The 19,848-nt window shown below is 43.0% G+C and overlaps 1 protein-coding gene across 1 annotated transcript in view; it reads right to left on the bottom strand.

The window, feature by feature from the left end:
- The window catches only part of SUCLG1 (succinate-CoA ligase GDP/ADP-forming subunit alpha), a 31,637-nt gene extending 21,358 nt beyond the window's left edge, over window positions 1–10,279 (bottom strand). The window contains exon 1 of the mRNA XM_037898316.2: window positions 10,022–10,279. Within this exon, the coding sequence (XP_037754244.1) occupies window positions 10,022–10,070 (49 nt within the window). The 5' untranslated portion in view covers window positions 10,071–10,279. The remainder of the gene's footprint in view (window positions 1–10,021) is intronic.
- Window positions 10,280–19,848: the final 9,569 nt, after the last annotated feature.

Here is a 19,848-nt window from a genome sequence, read left to right as displayed (position 1 = left end):
GTTAATATCACATTTCACAGCCTCCAACCTAGCTAGCAAGTCTGCTGTGCAGTCTGCACTAGTAAGTTTGCTGTAAAAGTTGTATGTTTTGTTAATATAAATATCACTTTTCACAGCAGGCTTACTCAGCAAGCACTGTGGGGGGGAGGGGAGACCCTGGGGTCCCAGGGCCTCAGGCCCAAAGTCCTACGACCCCCAGTAAGGTGGGTCAGGAACTCACTGGCCATCTGGAGTCCAAGGTTCCCCCATTGTGCCTACATGTCTCCAGAGGCAGTGCAGAGCACCAACCCCTGCTGGCAGCATTAGCAAACACCTAGGCAGCCGTACACAGTAGCAAAAGGGAGGGGAGGAGCTGCTACTTTGCCCTCCACCACTCAGGAGGCTGTCCTGGCTGCAAGAAAAGTGACTGGTAACTGCATGCGGCACGTGGCCACATTTGGGAAACACTGGTCTAATGTCTAATAAAGCTTATGCTCAAATGAATTGGTTAGTCTCCAAGGTGCCACAAGTACTCCTTTTCTTTTTGCAAATACAGACTAACACGCTGTTACTCTGAAAACTGGTCTAATGTGTGCACTGTATCTGAAGAGTAAATGGGGAAGGTCTACTTATCCTAACCATGTCCAAAAAGTGACTGTAAAAATGGCATAATAAGGCCCCTGTTTATTGTTTAAAATCTTCTCTATACTGGGAAATACCAAGAATCCTAATCCTAACTTATTACTTATTGTTTGAATTACAGTAGTGCTAGAGGCCCCTGTAACACTTTCCCAGAGTATCCAGAGTTGTGAGCACCTGATCACCACCACCTGCCCTTAGCATGAGGAAGTCTTGTATATGCCTGCCGTGGATCAGCTCCCTGAAACCACCAGCCTCTGGCAACATAAGCAGAGCAGCTGAGCTTTCCAGGCCTGACTCACTCTGTGTCGATTAACGATAGGCACACACCAACCACCGTGTCCTCTGGAGTGCCCAGCCCCAGTTATGCAGAACGCTCGCAGAACGCTCACAGAACTTTTAGATGCTCTATTCACAAAGGAACAGTACACATCAGCTTGTAAGATTCAACTCAGGATCACCACTTCACACACAGCATATATTTTTACACAGTGAAAACAAGAATAAGTTTATCAAAGAAAAGAGATTCAAGTGATAGGGAGTGAGAATACTGGAAGCAGACGGTTGTATATAAAACAAAATTACCACGTTTTCTAGAGACTAAACTTAACTAACAAGGCATTCCCCTATTTCCTACAAAATAGCTTACTCCAAGGGCTTTCCAGCTTTTCAGCCAAGCCTGGCTGAAATCCCTTTTCATGAAGCCAACCCACTGTCAATTTACTTCCTCAGTGAGGGACACCAAGGTCTCTCTCTGCACCCCCAAATATACCTGAACAGACCTTTGATGTTCACCTGAAACTACCATTCTCCTCCGCCTTCCCAGTTGTTTACTTCTTTCTGTTAATTTCCTTCTCAAGGCTCTACAAGTTCTTCATTAGCATTTGACTTAGCATGTCATACAAGTCTACTAGCACACCACCTTCATGGTGGACCACTGTGTATAAGTGTTTCCCGCCACCTATCCTGGAGAAGGGGGTCTCCAGAAATGCTACCTTTGTGTGATCTGCTTTTAACTAAAGAGCTAGATAAGTGTCTATATACTAAAAATTATGTTAACTCCTCACATTTTCTGTACATAACTGGTACACTGATCATAATCATTGTGACACAGGCTTTCATTAGAGACCTCACATGACATTCCTTTGGTGAACCCAGGGGATCCCTGTATTCTCTGCCAGTTGGCATCCAGAGGTTCTTGGGTCACAGCCCCAATCAAGATCAAAGCCCCATTGTGATAAGCACATAGAATGTAACTATCCCTGCTGCAAAGAGTTTGCAATCTAAATAATCAGGACAGAGTTAGGATAAGAGGGAAACAGAAATGGACAAGTAAAGTGACATCCCTAATTCACAGTTGTGAAGAGTCAGGGCCAGGAACAGAACACGTGTCTTGATTTCCAAGTAAGGCCTGTATCCACACTGCCTCTCCATAGTTCTAACACCAATTCAGCTGACCAATTTATTGGGAGTTAAAGTATTCCAATGTAAGTTAAGTACACAGAGCTTTTTGTGAGTAATGACAGAATAGGTATTTTTCACTCTACTAGAAGAGGTCTGAAGCCTGGTAGCTAAACATCAGGCAATTTGTTTCTGCTGTTAAATGTATGCCTTTTGCACTAGTAAAGCTTAGCCTAGTTTTAATACAGTGCAGTGACCTAAGTGGCTATGTCCAGTGAAGACAAGACATATTTTCAGTACAGACAGCTCCAGCTGACACTGTTACTCTACTACTTTAAAAAGCTGCAGCACAGTGAGTCTTGTCAGCTTTCCTTGCTGTTATTTAGAACCTTAAAAAGAAAAGGAGTACTTGTGGCACCTTAGAGACTAACCAGTTTATTTGAGCATCTGGTTAGTCTCTAAGGTGCCACAAGTACTCCTTTTCTTTTTACGAATACAGACTAACACGGCTGTTACTCTGAAACCTGTCATTTAGAACCTTGTTCATTTCATAGGTGTCCACAAGAATCAGGAGAATTTTATTCTCTGCTGCTTGGAAAAGCTTTGAGCAACTGCAGATTCAGGATCAGGGTGTATTCATTAAGAGGAATCAAATACAGAAGTGTGGCAGGGGCACAGCAAAGACATTCCCTTGCAGCAGCTGAATTAACGGTAGCATAGCAAATCCACACTGTTATTCCAATAGCCAGGAGGCAGGCAAAAATGTAGATGAGGGTAACTCTTCCTCCTACATCCCCTTGAAATAGTCAGGAGGTTTTGGGTGAAGGCACAAATAGGAAGAGAAAAGATTGTTCCCTCTCCTCTCCAAGATCTACATAAGGTAATGGAGAGAGGCTTCCAATTTCAGACACCTACTGGTTGGAAAATGTAGCCCCTAAACAGGGTCCTCAGACAGAACACTGGTGAAACTCCAGAAGCTGGCTCCTCCTCCCTTTCCCCTTGTCCCTATCCCCACCCCTCACCCCCATCAGATAGGAACAGAGGGATTGCTACTGGATAGCCACTCAAACCCAATCTTTTGTATATTCCTTTAGCTAGGTTTAGTCCTTGGCCTATTTCATGACCAATAAGATCTCCAAGCTCTTTATTGGGTGAGGGAGATAGGACAGGGTGGATAACAATCAAAGTTTTCTGGGAACCATCTCCCCCTTCAGATTTTGTTATTTAAAATTATAATTTTCTCCTTTTAAAACTAAACCTTTTAAAAATGAAATCTGAATTTAATACATAATATGTTAAGGCCTAAATTTATTCCAATCTCTTAAAACATTCAATAAAAAAACCCTGAAACCATGAGCTTCTATCAAAAACTAACTCAACAGCTGCTTCTCTGTATAAAGAATCAGGGAATAAACCTCTAACTTTATAAATACGGCACAACAGGTCATGTACTGTATTAAGGGCTTGTTTTGTTTAATAAAAAATTGTATGCAGTTTTCTGTGTTTAAATTCCAATTACCGTACTAATACAACTTGACAGATCATGAGCAAAACATCAATTTAGTGAATAAGCAATATATCATTCACCATTTTCTAACATACTAAGAGTGTACAATTAGAATCTGAAAATATTGAGCAATACAATTGCTTAAATAAACATATACAATTATAGCCTACCCTCCTGGGTAGCAAAAAGATGTACAAGATCTCGCGTAGAGAGGCTTTATGTAGGTGCAAATCAACATGATTTAATGGTTATATCAACCAAAGGCAATGCATCTTTCTTTAGAAAAGATCTGAAGTACAAATTGAAAAGTAGATTAAAATTGAGGCTTTCCACTTGGTGATTTAAATCAATCCACTCTAAGATGAGAGGAAACATGCAGAAGCCAACTTTGGAAAAGATACACCATAACCTCTTATGTGAAGAAAAAAATAAAATGGAGTAATGATATAAAGGGAAAGAAAGTATAATAAAAGCAAGAGGGCTGTAGCAATATTTTTTAAATAGTTTATTGAATAGCAAGTTGGTGTTCCAAGTACATACAGTACCCCACTTTCCTCTTCACCTTTGCCTTGTTTTGTCAATCAGGATCAGCAGCTCTTGTTCCTCATCTCCAAGCATTCTTGTCAAGTGCATCTTCCAGACTGACACCAACCTTCCTCATGTCACAGAACCATAGAAATACAGAGCTGGAAAGGACTCTGAGAGGTCATCTAGTCCAACCACCCTGGCTGAGGCAAGACCAGGTAAAAGCAGACCGTCCCCTGACAGATATTTGTCTAACCTGTTCTGTCCAGTGCTTAACTATCCTTATAGTTTGAAGCTTTTTACTAATATCTAACCTCAATCTCCCTTGCTCCAGATTAAGCCCACCACTTCTTGTCCTACCTTCATTGCACACAGAAAACGATTGATCACAGTTCTTCCGTATAACAGCTCTCAACAGTCATCACATGTAATCAGATATCCCTCAGTTTTCTCAAGATTTAACATGGCTAGCTTTTTTTAGCTTTCCTTATAGGTCAGGTTTTCTAAACCTTTTATTTTTTTTTTTTTTGCTCACCTCTGGACTCTTTCCACATCTCTTATGCATCGTGCCCAGAATTGGGCACAGTATTCCAGCTGAGGACTCACCAGTGCTGAGTAGAGTGAGATAATTACCTCCCACATCTTACATACAACACTCCTGTGAATACACCCCTGAATATTAGACTTTTTTGCAACTGCATCACATTGTTGACTCATACTCAATTTGTGATCCACTATAATCAAGATCTTTTTCAGCTGTACTATTGCCTAGCCAGTCATTCCCCATTTTGCAGTTGTGCATTTGATTCTGCCTTCCTAAATGAAGCAGTTTGCACTTATCTTTATTGAATTTCATCTTGTTGATTTCAGACTAATTCTCTAATTTGCCAACCTAGTATTGAAGTCTAATTTTGTCCTCCAAAGCATTTGCAACCCCTTGCAGGTTTGATGTCATCTGCAAGTTTTATGAACACACACTCTACTCTATTATCCAAGTCATTCATGAAATTATTAACCAATACGGGACCCAGGACTGACCCCTGCAGGACCCCACTAGATATGCCCTCCCAGTTTGACAGAAACCACTGATACCTACTGAGTACAGACTTTCAACTAGTTGTGCACCCCCTTATAGTAATTTCATCTAGACCACATTTCTCTAGTTTGCTTACGAGACTTATGTGGGGCTGTGCCAAAAGCCTTACTGATATCAAGATATATCACTTCTAGAGCTTGCCGCCCTTGAGTAAGCCAGTAACCCTGTCAAAAAAAGAAACTTAAGTTGGCTTGGCATTATTTGTTCAGATCTGTGCTGGATATGCTTTACAATCCTATTATCCTCTACTTACTTACAAGCGGATTTAATAATTTGTTCCAGTATCTTTCCAGGTATCCAAGTCAGGCTGACCGGTCTATAATCCCCCAGGTCCTCTTTGTTCTTCCTTTAAAGACAGGTACTATAGCTGTCCTCCTCCAATCCTCAAGGACCTTCCCTTGTCCTCCATGAGTTCTCAAAGGTAACTGCTAACAGCGTTGAGATTGCTTCAGCTAGTCCCTTAAGTACCCTAGGATGACTTTAATCAGGCCCTGCCAACTTGACATTTCACTTATCTAAATATTATTTAACTTTCTCTTACTCCTAATGTATTTTAAGGCAATAAGAAGAGATTATTTAGGTTCTTTGCTAAGTATAACTCATTTTGTGTCTTAGCCTTTCTGATTTTTGTCCCTACACGCTTATGCTATTCTTTTCTGCTCCTCAGCAGTTCATTCAAGTTCCCACTTTTTGTAGGATTCCTTTTTGATTTTCCAGTCATTAAAAAACTCCTGATGGAGCCATACTGGCCTCGTATTATCCTTATCTGTCCTTTCCATCAGGATAGTTTGCAGCTGTGCCTTTAATATCATCTCCTTGAGAAACTGCTAGCTCTCCAGAACTACTTTTTTCCTTAGATTTTCTTCCCATTGGATCTGACCTACTAGTTCTTGGAGTTTCTTAAAATCTGCTTTTTTCAAGTCCAATTTTAGTATATGTGCTGCCGAAGATTTATATCAGCGGATGTCCGCAGACCATACTTGCAGATCATGGATGGATGTGGGATGGGGTGGGGGGGTGCGCAACAACCACCACCACGGCCACCCTGAGATACGGCAGTGAAGCACCTCAATAGTAGGTGCTTTAGCTATGATAGGCTGAGCTGGTCAGCCCTATATCAGATAGCCATCTTGTGTAATCATTCCCCTTCATGCCAAGAGAAAGGAAACCCCAAAATAGCTACTGTTATAGTTGTCCTATAAATACAAAAGCCTGAATATATTTAACATAGTTATCACATTATGATATATAGATATTCAAATAACTTTGTAGCTGAAACAGCAACCTTATAAGTTGCTCATATTTTTCTATAAATTATATCAATCTCCCACCCATCCCCAGCTATTCCAGGAATGTCTAGCCTTTTTTTTTTTTTTTTTTTAAAAGGTGGTGGGCTTAAAAAAAAAAAAGATTCTCATATGATTCCCCCCCCACTAGAATCCTGACTCATTTCAATTTAATCATGCAATATCTTCACTTACAATACAGTGTGTGCTTATCTACATACATACGTGAGAAGTCTCTAATGCCTCAACATTCCATATATAAGTGGTGCATAATTTCTAACCTTTGAGTTAGTTTGCCATTCATTAGCATTTTACAGAAATTATTTCACAACACCAAGATTTAAATGCTGATTCTTTACAATTAATATAATCAAGGGCAGGTTGGAAGATTATCAAGCACAAACAAAAATAAGTTTGTACCTGTCTTACAATCAAAATCAGCAACTTACGATCAAAATCATTCTTGCATCACTGTGTAGAGTAGATTTATTACTGTTTTTGTACAGAAAAATATGTTCAGCCTCAAAATCCATGTGGAAAAGGGACGAGGTTAATGTGAAATTGTACGACAGGAGATGTTGATACAGAATAAGTGTTAAGTGGAGTTGTATGATGGAGTATGTTGTTGGATGACAACCAAAATAACGAAAAGGAGTACTTGTGGCACCTTAGAGACTAACCAATTTATTTGAGCATAAGCTTTCGTGAGCTACAGCTCATCAGATGCATCCGATGAAGTGAGCTGTAGCTCACGAAAGCTTATGCTCAAATAAATTGGTTAGTCTCTAAGGTGCCACAAGTACTCCTTTTCTTTTTGCGAATACAGACTAACACGGCTGTTACTCTGAAACCAAAATAACATATGCTGTTCGGGTGCAGATACAGAGGCTTGGACTCCTGGACAAAAAGTTTCACCAAGCCCTCCCATTTGGAACTTTCGGTGTTTAAATTTGTCAAATGGCAGTTTGTTTTTTAAAATATTATTTTTAAAAGTGTTGTTCCTAACAGAGTAGCTGTTAACCAGTACATACTAAATATCTTCCCCAAAATCCCTTAAAAGAAACAAAAAAACCTTCGGTGATGGTCTTTCTTCCTGACGCCTTGTCGAAGTTTTGTAAAGGGAGCAGAAAGGGATGTTTGGTTCAGCAAGAGTAGAAACCAACTTAGCCTCCAATCTGTAATTTAAAGCACACAGGCAGATAGCTGCACCTGCATGGAGTTCCAAAGAATTCAGGGAGCCTAGTCGTCCATATGCTATCAGTTGTAGGATAGAAGCCTGACAACTAAAGGACCAATTCTTCAATGGATTCCAAATGAGCAGATCCCTGTGCAGATCTCCACTGACTTCAATCTGTCCATTCAGTGCTCACTACAGGATCTGTGTCTAACTTATTACACAGGGATACAGCGAAACTTGCTACACACAGCACTGCCAACTGCAAAGTAAACAAACTAAAGGCAAAGAGAATGTTTTCATGAATCTCTTTCAGTTATAGTAATCTTAGGTGTTACTCGTAACTATTATAACCACACAAAGTTTTCAGGCAGAATTGAGATTTTCAAGTTTAAATAAACTTCATAATGTTTTAGTTGTTAGTAGGGCCCCACCATACCAAATTTGTGGCCATGAAAAATACATCATGGACCGTGAAATCTGGTCTCCCTGCGATATCTGGTCTTTTGTGTGCTTTTACCCTATACTATACAGATTTCACAGGGGAGATCAGCATTTCTCAAATTGGGGGTCTTGACCCAAAAAGGAGTTGCGGGGTATGGAGGGAGAGGCGTGTTGCAAGGTTGTTTTAAGGGGGTCCAGTATTGCCATCCTTACTTCTGCGCTGCCTTCAGAGCCGGACAGCCAAAGAGCAGCAGCAGCTGGCCATGCGCCCAGCTCAGAAGGTAGTGCCCCACCCGCGGCAGTGCAGAAATAAGGGTGGCAATACCATACCATACCATGCCATCCTTACTTCTGCGCTGCTGCTGGAAGCGCCTCTCCCTTCAAAACTAGGATCCCGGCCAGCAGCAGTCACTGCTCTCTGGCTGCCTAGCTCTGAAGGCAGCGCCATCGTCAGCAGCAGCGCAGAAGTAAGGGTAGCAGTGCTGCAACCTCCACTGCATGCATCCGATGAAGTGAGCTGTAGCTCACGAAAGCTTATGCTCAAATAAATTTGTTAGTCTCTAAGGTGCCACAAGTACTTCTTTTCTTTTTGGGGATACAGTCTAACAAGGCTGCTACTCTGAAACCTACAAATAACCTTGAGACTCCCTCACAACTCCTTTTTGGGTCAGGACCCCTACAATTACAACACCATGATATTTCAGATTTAAATAGTTGAAATCATGATATTTATGATTTTTAAAATCTTATGACCGTGAAATTAACCAAAATGGACCATGAATTTGGACATTAAAGAAATACCATTTGTTCTTATCCTTTCTAGAAACCCCCCCATTTGTTCAATGCTGGCCTTATGACATACAGGACTTTCAGCTAACAGAGAAAAGGAAAATTAAAGGTATTTTAAGAAAGAACAACAGATGACCATCTCTGATTTTGCTGGCTGGCACAGCTCCACCCAGCACCGCCAACAGTTGGACCTGAGTGTTCACGCTTTGCTCATCTTTTACAGTACTATAAGACAATGATGTCCTACAAAGGAGATTTTCTAAAGTACAAGTTTACTGAACTTCGTAACTTCTCACAGATTTCTCCCTCTCTTTTTAAAAAATACAGGCCGTCAGCAACAGGTGTTAAGCGCAAGAAGGAAAAGTTTGCAGAACCATCGCACACAACCTTGTCTTTTAGCAAAACTTCGTAGATGTTCCAAAAAAAACCCCTCACCTGTACCCTCGAAAGGGCCCAGGGAGGGTTGCACACTGCCTGACAGAGCAGGGACACGGGGCTTTAAATACCTTTCCGGACCCGAAAGAGAGTTCTGCGCGGCTCCCGAGCGTGGCCGCTTTCCCCAGCAGAAGCTGGGCAGAGATGCCCCCAGAGAACAGAGATGCCCCCACCCAGCGCGCCGCTCGAAGAGGAGACTGAAAAGCAGGGCAGCCACGAGAGCACTGGACTGGGACGCAGGAGCACTGGGCTCTCCCCCCCCCCCCCCATCCACCCCGCGAAGGGCACGAGTGACCCCAGCTTCCCCGGCAAAGCGCTTGGCGCTGCACGGCTGAAACCCGCCCCGGCGCAAGGGCCGGGACCGGCTACGAACCGGGAGGTCGCGCTTGCGGCGGAGCGAATCGCGCCCTCCCGTTACCCCGGGCGGCAGCTACACAGCGGGCGATCCCCGGCCCGGGGGGACCCAGGAGGAGCCCGGCAAAGAGCAGCAGCAGCGGGCAGCACCCGCCCGAGGCACCGAGCCGGGGGCGGGCGCCGGGGGGGGCAGCCCAGCCCCGCGGGGCCCGCAGACACCAAGCCCCGCCCGGGGAGGAGCAGGGACATTGGGGTGTCTCCCAGCCCCCGGCCAGACCGGTGTAAGCCCCCACCGCACCCCACGCCCCGGGGGGCCCTTGAGGCCTCCCCCCAGCCCCGGCGCCCAGCCCGACCTAGCGCCCGCGCGGGAGGCGGCCCGGCCCGGCACTCACAGAGCAGGAGGCGGCCCAGGAGGCGGGAAGCGCCGCTGCAGTGAGACATCGTCTCCTTCCCCAATGACACCGGGGCCCGGCGGGCGGCTGCGGTCGCGCCCGCGCGCGCAGGCAGGCGGCCAGCGAGAACGCCGGAGGCCAAACCGCCCCTACACCCGGCTCTGCCTGGGCAGCCCCGCCCTGCCACTGGGATATGGGGCCCGGCGCTGGCCCGGCCACCAATCCCACATCCGGCCCTGCGCGGCGGCTCCGCAGCGGGCGGGCAGGGGTCCTCGCGAGCTGAGGGCAGGACCCCGCCACGCAGGGGCTTGTGGGGATTGTAGTTCAGTGGTAGAGGGAGGGAGGGGAGGAGGGAAGAGACGGCTGAGGGGGAGGGGGAGGGGAAGATGTGAGGGCGAAGGGCCAAAGGAGAAGAGGGCAGAGGCGGGATTGTCATCCCAGACTCAGACCAAATCAGGGGAAAGGCTCCTTTCACCATCCGTTCAGCCCCACCCCTCATGGCTCCATTTCGGACTCAGCCCGACACGGTGTGGCACAGCCTGGCCCTGAGCCAGCGAAACTCTTCAGCACTTGCCAACGCGTGATCATCTGAGTAGCCCCATTCCAGCCAAGTTCAAGTGCTTGGCTGGATCAGATTAGGGTTGCCAACCCTCCAGGAATGGGCCCGGAGTCTCTCAGAATTGGCACCCATCTCCCGGCGACTACTGCCAGCGACCCGGGAGATTTGAATAGGCTATTTTTTAAAAAAATGACATTGCATCGTGTTGGGGGGGGGGGGGGGTCGTCCCCGGGATAGGTTCAATCAGAGTTGGCAACCCTAGATCAGATCTGGACACCAGAGTGCCCAGTATCTTGCTGGCTTGAGTCCTTAGTTTGGACTGATCTCTAAGAGTTTCTCTATACGGTGCCAGACTTTGCAAACCATAATTTTATGAAAATAAAAACCAATAATAATTTACCTAAACAAAGGAAAGACAATGAAAACTGGCGCACAGATAGCGTGACCAGATGTCCCGATTTTCTAGGGACTGTCCCGATTTTTGGGTCTTTCTCTTATATGGGCTCCTATTACCCCCACTCCTGTCTGGATTTTTCACATTTGCTGTCTGGTTATCCTACCCACGGAACTCCCAATTTCCCTGTTTGAATTTAACAAAAATAATTTAAAAAATACTGGCCAAACAATAAAACCCAGTGTTCCCTATTAAAAGGCATACTGATTACTGACAACAGATCAGCAGAAAGCAAAGTGAAAAGAGGTCTTCACATAAAACTTTTAGCGAGCAAAGGTTATGCATTTATTTATTTGCATTGTAGTAGTGCATTATGGCCCCAGTCAGGAATCAGGGTCCAGCGTGCTAGGCACTATACAAATATACAAGAACAAAAAACAGTCTCTGCCCCATAGAACAAAGTAAATATAAAACAAGAGACAACAGCTGGATACAACAGATAGATTCAACAGTGAGATTATTATCATCAGCATAATCAGCAACAGTCACAACACACAAGTAGCATAATCATTGTCAACATGGGAGATTAAATGATTTTGAAATGAATTGAAAAATAATTGCTAATCATAGTCCTTGTATATCGTGAAGTTTACTGATTTGGCTGACTTTCGGGGTGAGCAAATATGTTTGGATAAATTAAGTAATCACCTGAATCTTCAACCAAAATTCAAACTGAATTTTTGCGGAGGATTCCTAAAGGTTGAGGGTTTTCTCCCAAGTTTCATGCATCTCTGCACTTCTTTTGGCCAGTACTGAAAGAGGAAATGCTTAAATAACCACAAGGAAGGCTGTTCTTGTGAGATTTGCCTCCCAGTTTTTGCACACTGAAGCAGTTTGAGTAATGTTTGGATGAGCTTCTAAACTTCTAGGTTCTCCTCAAAACCTCTAAACCTTTGAATGTTCAGTCATCCATCACTTGTTGACATACCTGCCAGATTCTCAGCTGGAGTAAATACAGTGTATGCCCATTTATCCAAATGGCCTGAGAGACATTCAAAACTTTTGGATAACTGGGCTTTCAGATCTACAGAAGTGCTATTTTCAGCTGCAATGTCACTGATATAGAAATACAGGGAACAAAGAGAGTAGTGCTGATGTTTGCTTAATGCTTTGTACTTTATTGAAGAGTAAAAAATCAGCTGAAATGGTATTAGGTCTCAGTAATTTAAGGTAACGGGTCAAAACTGGTATACAAATACAAAGCCGCTGATTAAGGCTAACAGGCAGAAAGAAGCTAATAGGGAAGTTAATAGTGGGTGATTAACATCAGACTGGGGGGGGGGAGGAGACACACTAGATTCATATAAATAGGATTTTCGGATAAAGGGAATTAGGATAACTGGAATTATACTTTAGTTCAACTGAAGTCAATGGATCTGTACCGATGAATACCAGATGAGGATCTGATTCAGAATCTTTCTAGGTAGTGAGGATGAGATTTTCAAAGGTACCTAAATGATTTAGCAGCACAAATCCCATAAGTTTTCAGTGGGACATGTATGCCTATATTACATAGGCAGTTTTGAAAATCCCATCCACAGACTATATAGATGAAGTTTACACCAGTGATGACTACATTCTTGTGTTGAAAAATTACAGTTGAACTACAGCTTGGAGGAATTTGCTCCCACCCACAACTGATTTTCCAAGTTTACCAGTTTGACAGAATAATTTATAAGTTGGCAAGAACAATGATCAGTCACAGGGGTCTGACAACTGCTCCCTTAGTACAAATTGAGAAAGTGTATGTGTAAGCACCCTTTTTAAGGTCAAAATAAACATACTGGTTTTATACCAGCACATCTCAAATTAATCCATTCACTTAATGCCAGTGTTACTAAGATCAGAATTCAGACTAACAGCCGTGTTAGTCTGTATTCGCAAAAAGAAAAGGAGTACTTGTGACACCTTAGAGACTAACCAATTTATTTGAGCATAAGCTTTCGTGAGCTACAGCTCACTTCAGCTGTAGCTCACGAAAGCTTATGCTCAAATAAATTGGTTAGTCTCTAAGGTGCCACAAGTACTCCTTTTCTTTTTAAGATCAGAATGAAGTCTTAAATGCTATATTAAGCCTTCAGATGCTCAATTTCTGATGAAGTTATATTTTGCCCTGGGATTACATGCCCCACCATTTCACATTAGCTTTAGAAGTACATTGCCTGCCATGAGCTTTATGCCAGGGTCCATTTGATAACCTAATTTTCTTCAATATGTGGCTTTCACTGAGACTCATGGAATGATTATGCAGTTTTAGTTGAGTAGCCATTGTATTATTATCAGCATATGTAGCTGATCTTTCCTATTAGCCATTTCTATACAAACTGCCCAGCCATGAGAAAGCCATTCAAAAGGAGAAAATGAAGACAGAAAATGAAGTGGAGAACAGGAAAGAATGAAATTAGGAGAATAAAGAAAACCAAAAGGGAGAATAAACAAACAGCTGTTCTCAAGAGATTTCCCTCATTTTGATTCATGTATTGGAGCCAAATTCAAATCTACACCATTGTTAGGGGTTGGATAAGAATCCAGTCCCTGAATTCTAACTTTGGTAGTATCCAGATCTAGAGAATGAGTACACTTGTAGATTATATAATGGTGCCTTTTATCCTATTAAGATATTTGGTCTCCAAAAGAATGCCATCTGTGAATACGTTGCAGGGTTTCATAATTGAAAGGACATCCATGCATGAAGAAAGCAGTATGGAAAAAATAAGACATGTTCCGTTTTGGAGTATTTCTGGAGCACAGTCAGGGTTTCGTTTCGACTCCCAACCCCAGAGGCTGAAATTGGCCTTTAGCCATTCAAAACCTGAACGTTGGTTCTGGATGCGAAAGTTCGTTTCAGGCTCCTCATATACATGGAGGTTTTTAATCATCATTACATCAGAAAAGATTAAGGTACAGAAGCCTGGCCGTCCCCAGCTAGAAAATATATAATTAGGCATATATGTGTGGAGGCTGAAAAAATTCCATGTTTTTAAGACAATAGACTAGCTCACACCAGAGAACACTGTGACTCACCCCACTTAAATTTACTGCTTTGGTAAACTTCCAGGAAATAACTTGTTCTGTCTGGGTAGGAATAATATAGAAATTACCAACACCCTCATGAACTGGTATGGGATCAGGACACTTCTAGGTACACAACAAAGCAAATGCACCCTCACAAAATACAGCAGAAAGACTACATGATCTGTCATAGATTTCAAGGCCAGAAGGGACCCTTGTGACCATTTGACTGACCTCCTGTATAACACAGGCCATAGAACCTCCCCAAAATAATTCCTAGAGAAGAGCTTTTAGAAAAACATCCAATCCTGGTTTTAAAATTGCCAGTGATGGAGAACCCACCATGGCCCTTGGTAAATTGTTCCAGTCATCAATTACTCTCACTATTAAAAATGTACACCTTATTTCCAGTCTTGGTCAGGCAGCCAGGTGCCAGGCAGCCAGGTGCTACTGTGACACAAGTAATAAAAATAACATTGGGTGGTACAAAATCCATGAGGAACAGTGTGATTGCTTCAAATGACAGCAGGACTGGGAGTCAACAGCTCTTGAGTTCCATTCCTGATTCTGCCACTAACTTCTGTCTCTCCTTGGGGCTAGTAATTTAGTTCAAAAGCTGCAGTTTAAAACTAGGCACCTAAATCCATATGTAGACTCCTAAATAATAGATCTATGTATAAAATATGGATAATAAAAAGGGTTGTGAAGCTAAAATTATGTTTGTAAAGTGCTGTGAGATCTTCCGATGGAAGATGTGATAGAGGAAGACAGTATTATTATGACTAAAATAAAGAAGACAGCATGACACACTGTATTGTTCTGAAGTCTCAGTTTTCTTTTTATTTATTTCATGAACATGCACTTGACGTCACCAGTGCTGAAACAGTCCTCAACACCTTTCTCCAGCCCAGGACAAAGTGATGAATGATATGTCGGTCTCCTTTGCACCCCTTCCTGATTTTGGCTTCTGGTTTTCCAGAATAGCTCCCTGAAGCAATGCAAAACCCATTCTTTATTTTCAGATTCTTCTTACAATAGCGGTTAAAGTGTTGTTATGGCTAGAAAAGTGAGCACGTAAAAATGGTACCTTTTTACTCTACTTCCTTTTTTGGCTCTGTAGAGTGAGTCTGGACAAACACTTCAAGTAATTTTCTGCTCAAGTTTAAGGTTGAATAGCTGGTGGTTTACAAAAAATATTTCTATCTGTAAACTGAGCAAATTGGTTCTGGGAGACAATAAACATGGAATCAATCCCACCAGGTCATTTTCACACAGCGTTCTTTCCGAATAGATTCACATTTTAAAGCACTACAGCTTTTCGATTGCTGCTTACTTGTTTCTGCTGCCTTTATGCATTGTGTGGTTTTGCATTTTGTGCTGAGCTTTTTGGACTTTGGGTCTGATTCTGCTCCCTATGAACAGGGCTCATTGACTTCAGTTTAGTCACTCTGAATTGACACCAACATAAATGAGAAGAGACTCGGGTGCTTTGGTTCCAGTTTTAAAATCTAATTGGGCTTATTTCTTACGTATTGTAAATTACATTTTTGTTTATTTTGGTTAGGGTGCCCAAAGGGCTTCAGGCCTGCACGGTCATTAGTTAAAGGTAGAATCACAGAAATGTCGTGTTGGAAGAGTCCTTGAGAGGTCATGTAGTCCAGCCCCCTGCCCTGAAGCAGGACCAAGTAAACCTAAACCATCGCTGACAGGTTTTTATCTAATCTCTTCTTAACACCCTCCAATACCAGTGATTCCACAATCTCCCTTGGAAGCCTATTCCAGAGTTTAACTACCCATATAGTTAGAAAGTTTTTCCTAATATCTAACCCAAATCTCCCTTACTGCAGAGTAAGCTGATTACTTCTTGTCCTACCACCATCCTCTTTATAACAGCTCTTAACTTATTTGAAGACTGTTATCAGGTCCACCCTTAATCTTCTTTTCTCAAGACTAACCTTGCCCAGTTTTTTTTTAGCCTTTCTTCCTAGGTCAGGTTTTCTAAACCTTTTATCATTATTATTTTCAAAGCTTGTTACATTCACCATGAATAAGTGATTACATAGTTGAGTAACACCTCGAGATTGTGGGGCACCCATATACTATGCTGACAAGTAGAGCTGGCTGAAAATGTTTCCCATGAAACAGTTTTGTGTCTGAAAATGCAGATTTGACAGAATTGGAATGTTCCGCAGGAATGAAACAATTCTGTTGAAACTCTTGATGGAAACCAAACAATCTGGTCAGCCTGCCTGGTTTCCTGCCATCCTTCCTTCTCACTGCCTGCCTGCCAGTAAACTGGCGCAAAACCAGGATGGCCGGGTTCCCAGCTCCTTTGGTTGCCTGAGTGGGCGGCAGGGCCGGCTTCAGGCACCAGCTTTCCAAGCAGGTGCTTGGGGCGGCCATGAGAATGGGGCGGCAGTCCGTGTTCCGTGGCCGCAATTCGGCGGCAGTCCCGCCGCTCTTCCTGCCATGGCGGCAATTCGGCAGCGACTGCTTGCGGCGGCAAAATAGGTAGAGCTGCCCCTGGTGGGCGGGGGCAGCTCCCTGGGTGGCATACCAGGTGGACAGGGTGACCAGATGGCTTGCCAGCTGGCCAGCTCACCAGCTTCCTGTTTTTTAAAATGTATTTTATATTACCTTATTTTTATGTTTTTTTAAAAATTTTATAGTGATATTTTCATTTTATTTTCATGTCATTTATATTATTTTTTATTTTATGTTGTTATTTTATTGTTTTATTTTTATATTTCATATATTATACCAATTACTATAGGAAATTATCCATTATCAAACCAGTTACCAAAGCAAATCCCAGTTATGACTTAGAACAGCATTTACAAATGAAAAATTAGAATACCAGTCGAGCAGATCAAATTCCAATTACCAAACCAATCAGAATAACAATGCCATGACATAATAGCTGAAACCTTTATTTATATTATATTACAGAGTCATGGTATAAATCCTTAGACAAATGGGATACAGAAAATAGACCAGATTCTGCTGTCACTGGCGCCTGTGTAAATCCATTGTAACGTCACAGATTTACTCTTGATATATCTCATTGTAACTGAGATCAGAGTCAGTTCAACCATACGTAGTACTAAGACATGGAGAACTGTTCCTAATGTGAGCTTCATGAAGATTCAGTTCTCTCTGGCTACTCATGCTCTAAGGCAGCAGCAGATCTCAAAGTTCATGAGAGACACAGACTTCATTTAACCATATACATGCCCACAGGGCCTGATGTGTTAATTTTGATGGAATAAGTGGGCCCATATAATCAAAGGTGTTAACATGACCCTACCGCTGTACAGCACAAAACAGTTAAGCATGATTCAGGTGTTTGAGCACAGAGACTCAGCCTGCTTAGTCCCATGGCAAAAATTAGAAAATTCATGCCAAAATTTGGAAATGTATTGATTACGATGTACAAGAGAAAAGGGAAACAAAACATAAGGCATTTTGAAACTCAAATTTAATAATTATGCAAAACCAACTCAATTGAAACTTACAGTCTCATTTTCAGAGAGAGGATATCAAGGTCTCTTATTCAGTCAAACAATTCAGTAGGGGAGAAAAGGTTAGTTCTGCGGCTGAATTTTGCATTGACTGCTGTGAATGGTGGTTACTTTTCCTGCTTTTGACATGACAGACCAGACAGACACAAGAAGGAGAAGAGATATGTTACTCACAGTGGGGGAAATACAGCTTTTGTGGAGGTTCTTGGGAGACAAAGTGGCTAGTCAGTCATGGATGGCTGTTCTGGGCTGCCAGGTTGGCCACAACAGCTGTTGCTCTGGACTCTGGCTCACTTTCCCATTCTAGGATGCAATCTAGCTAGTCTGCTCAGGCCCTCTCCTTTACTGGTCCTCTTAAGGGTGGGCAGTGCCCTCTGATATCATAGTGCTGGTGCTGTGTGCAATTGCTCTCAGAACTAGGTGAAAAGACCAGGCCAAGCAAGAGAGAGAGAGGGAGAGAGAGGACAGGAGGAAAACAATGGCGGGCAGAAGGAACACACAAGGGAAAAGACGACAAAGCAGTATGTGTCACATGTATCAGCCTGGAGTCCTTGCTGGTCTAGCAGTGATGGGCAAGCATCCTCACCTGTTTGCTGATCAGGATATCCCAATGATCAAGGCTCACCAACACAGGACAGTCTGTGGTGCAAAGCAGAGGCCTGTCAGCCGTTCCCCAGGGAATCCTACACAGCTAGTTCCATACATGCCATTTTAATCCTCAAAGTCCCTCTTTATAAGGACCCCAAAAAAGCAATGGTGAATGGGCAGAATAGCCCATCCCCTCATTATTTTGTCTGCCAATTAGGCCTAATTTATGGCACATCAATTTTGGTCCAATAATTTCCTGTTCAAGTCTCTTCTAATTTACCTGTCGTGATCTTAGCATGGTATCAGTAAACCTTTTGATATGGAGTAATCCCTGTCTCCATTTTGCACCATTTTCTATCGACATTCATTGTTATCGGTGATTGTAACTTTTATGAACTTTCACCCACTTTCCGACAGGTGAGCTCACAATTGGAGTAGGCCTAGTAGCCAGGTCTCGTTTATTACAGCAGGTCCATTCGTGCCTTTTTGGAATATAAGGTTTACCTGAATTGTAAATTCTTATCTCTAGATTGTAAAATCTGCAGGCCAGGGACCTTCCCTTCACACAGCACCTGTCTGTTATGCATCATGCACACTGAGTGCTGTACAAAGGCTACAGAGCAGCAGTTTTCAACATTTTCCATGCTCTGACCTCATGTTTCAACAGGAAAAAAAAAATGTTGGCACCCCACTTCTACCTAACGACGAAGAAAGGGAGGCTGATCATGATCTCAAAGGATCTGTTCACAAACCTCCCCCCAGAAGTGGTGACCCCTAAGTTGGGAACCCATCATATAAAGGAATAATGAGCTTGTGGTCAGGGTGCTAGACTGGGATTTATGCAATTTGGAGTTCACCCCTAATTCTGTCAGAGACTTCCTGTGCGACGTTGGGCAAGTCACCATGGGCCAGATTTTCAAAGGTGTTTAGGCACCTTCAGATGCAGAAACATGCCTAGTAGGATTTTCAGGCTAAGGGCCTAACTCCCAGTAGTGGTAGTGGGACTTACATGGCTGCACCTGCATAGGCCTTTTGAAAATCCTAATAGGTGCCTATTTGCCTCTTTAGGCACTCAAATGCCTTTGAAAATCTGGCCCTTAATCACTCTGTGGCTCCGTTTTCTCCCTGTAAAATAGTACTTTCCTTCTCCTACCCTTTGTCTGTCTGATCTGTTTCGATTGTAAGCTCTTTGGGTTGAGGACCATTTCTCGCTATGAGTTTACACAGTACCTAGCACAGGGAGGCCCTAATCTCGGTTGCATCTGCTGGATGCTACTGTAATGCAAACAGATAATAACAACAGCAAGATCCATGAGATGTTGGGATGAGGACAGGAGACATGCTCCACATATTAAAAGGGATATTTAAAAAAAAATTAGCAGATTTAGTTCATGTCCGTGGCCATATATGCAATACAGTTTGCAGAGCAGCAAAGGCAAAACAGCCTTTGTAGAAACCTGAGATTTCAGCCCACGGAAAGGCTATGTGCCTCCTATTTGGAACCCCAAATGAGTTTGTCTCCTAGCATTGGCCATGGCAAAGAGACCTCTATTCCATCTATAACACATTGTTCTGTGCATTCCAGGCCTGCGGTCCTCCTACTGTAGCATTAGGAGTCCTTTGATGAATGCATAAGCCAGCGTTAGGGTCTAATTTTAGCAGATTTTACAGAGAACAATTCCAACCTTTTTAG

This window comes from Chelonia mydas, chromosome 4, assembly GCF_015237465.2.
Source record: "Chelonia mydas isolate rCheMyd1 chromosome 4, rCheMyd1.pri.v2, whole genome shotgun sequence".
Lineage (NCBI taxonomy): Eukaryota > Metazoa > Chordata > Testudines > Cheloniidae > Chelonia > Chelonia mydas.
The sequence above is the reverse complement of the archived record's forward strand: the minus strand, read 5'-3'. Positions and strand labels throughout refer to the sequence as shown.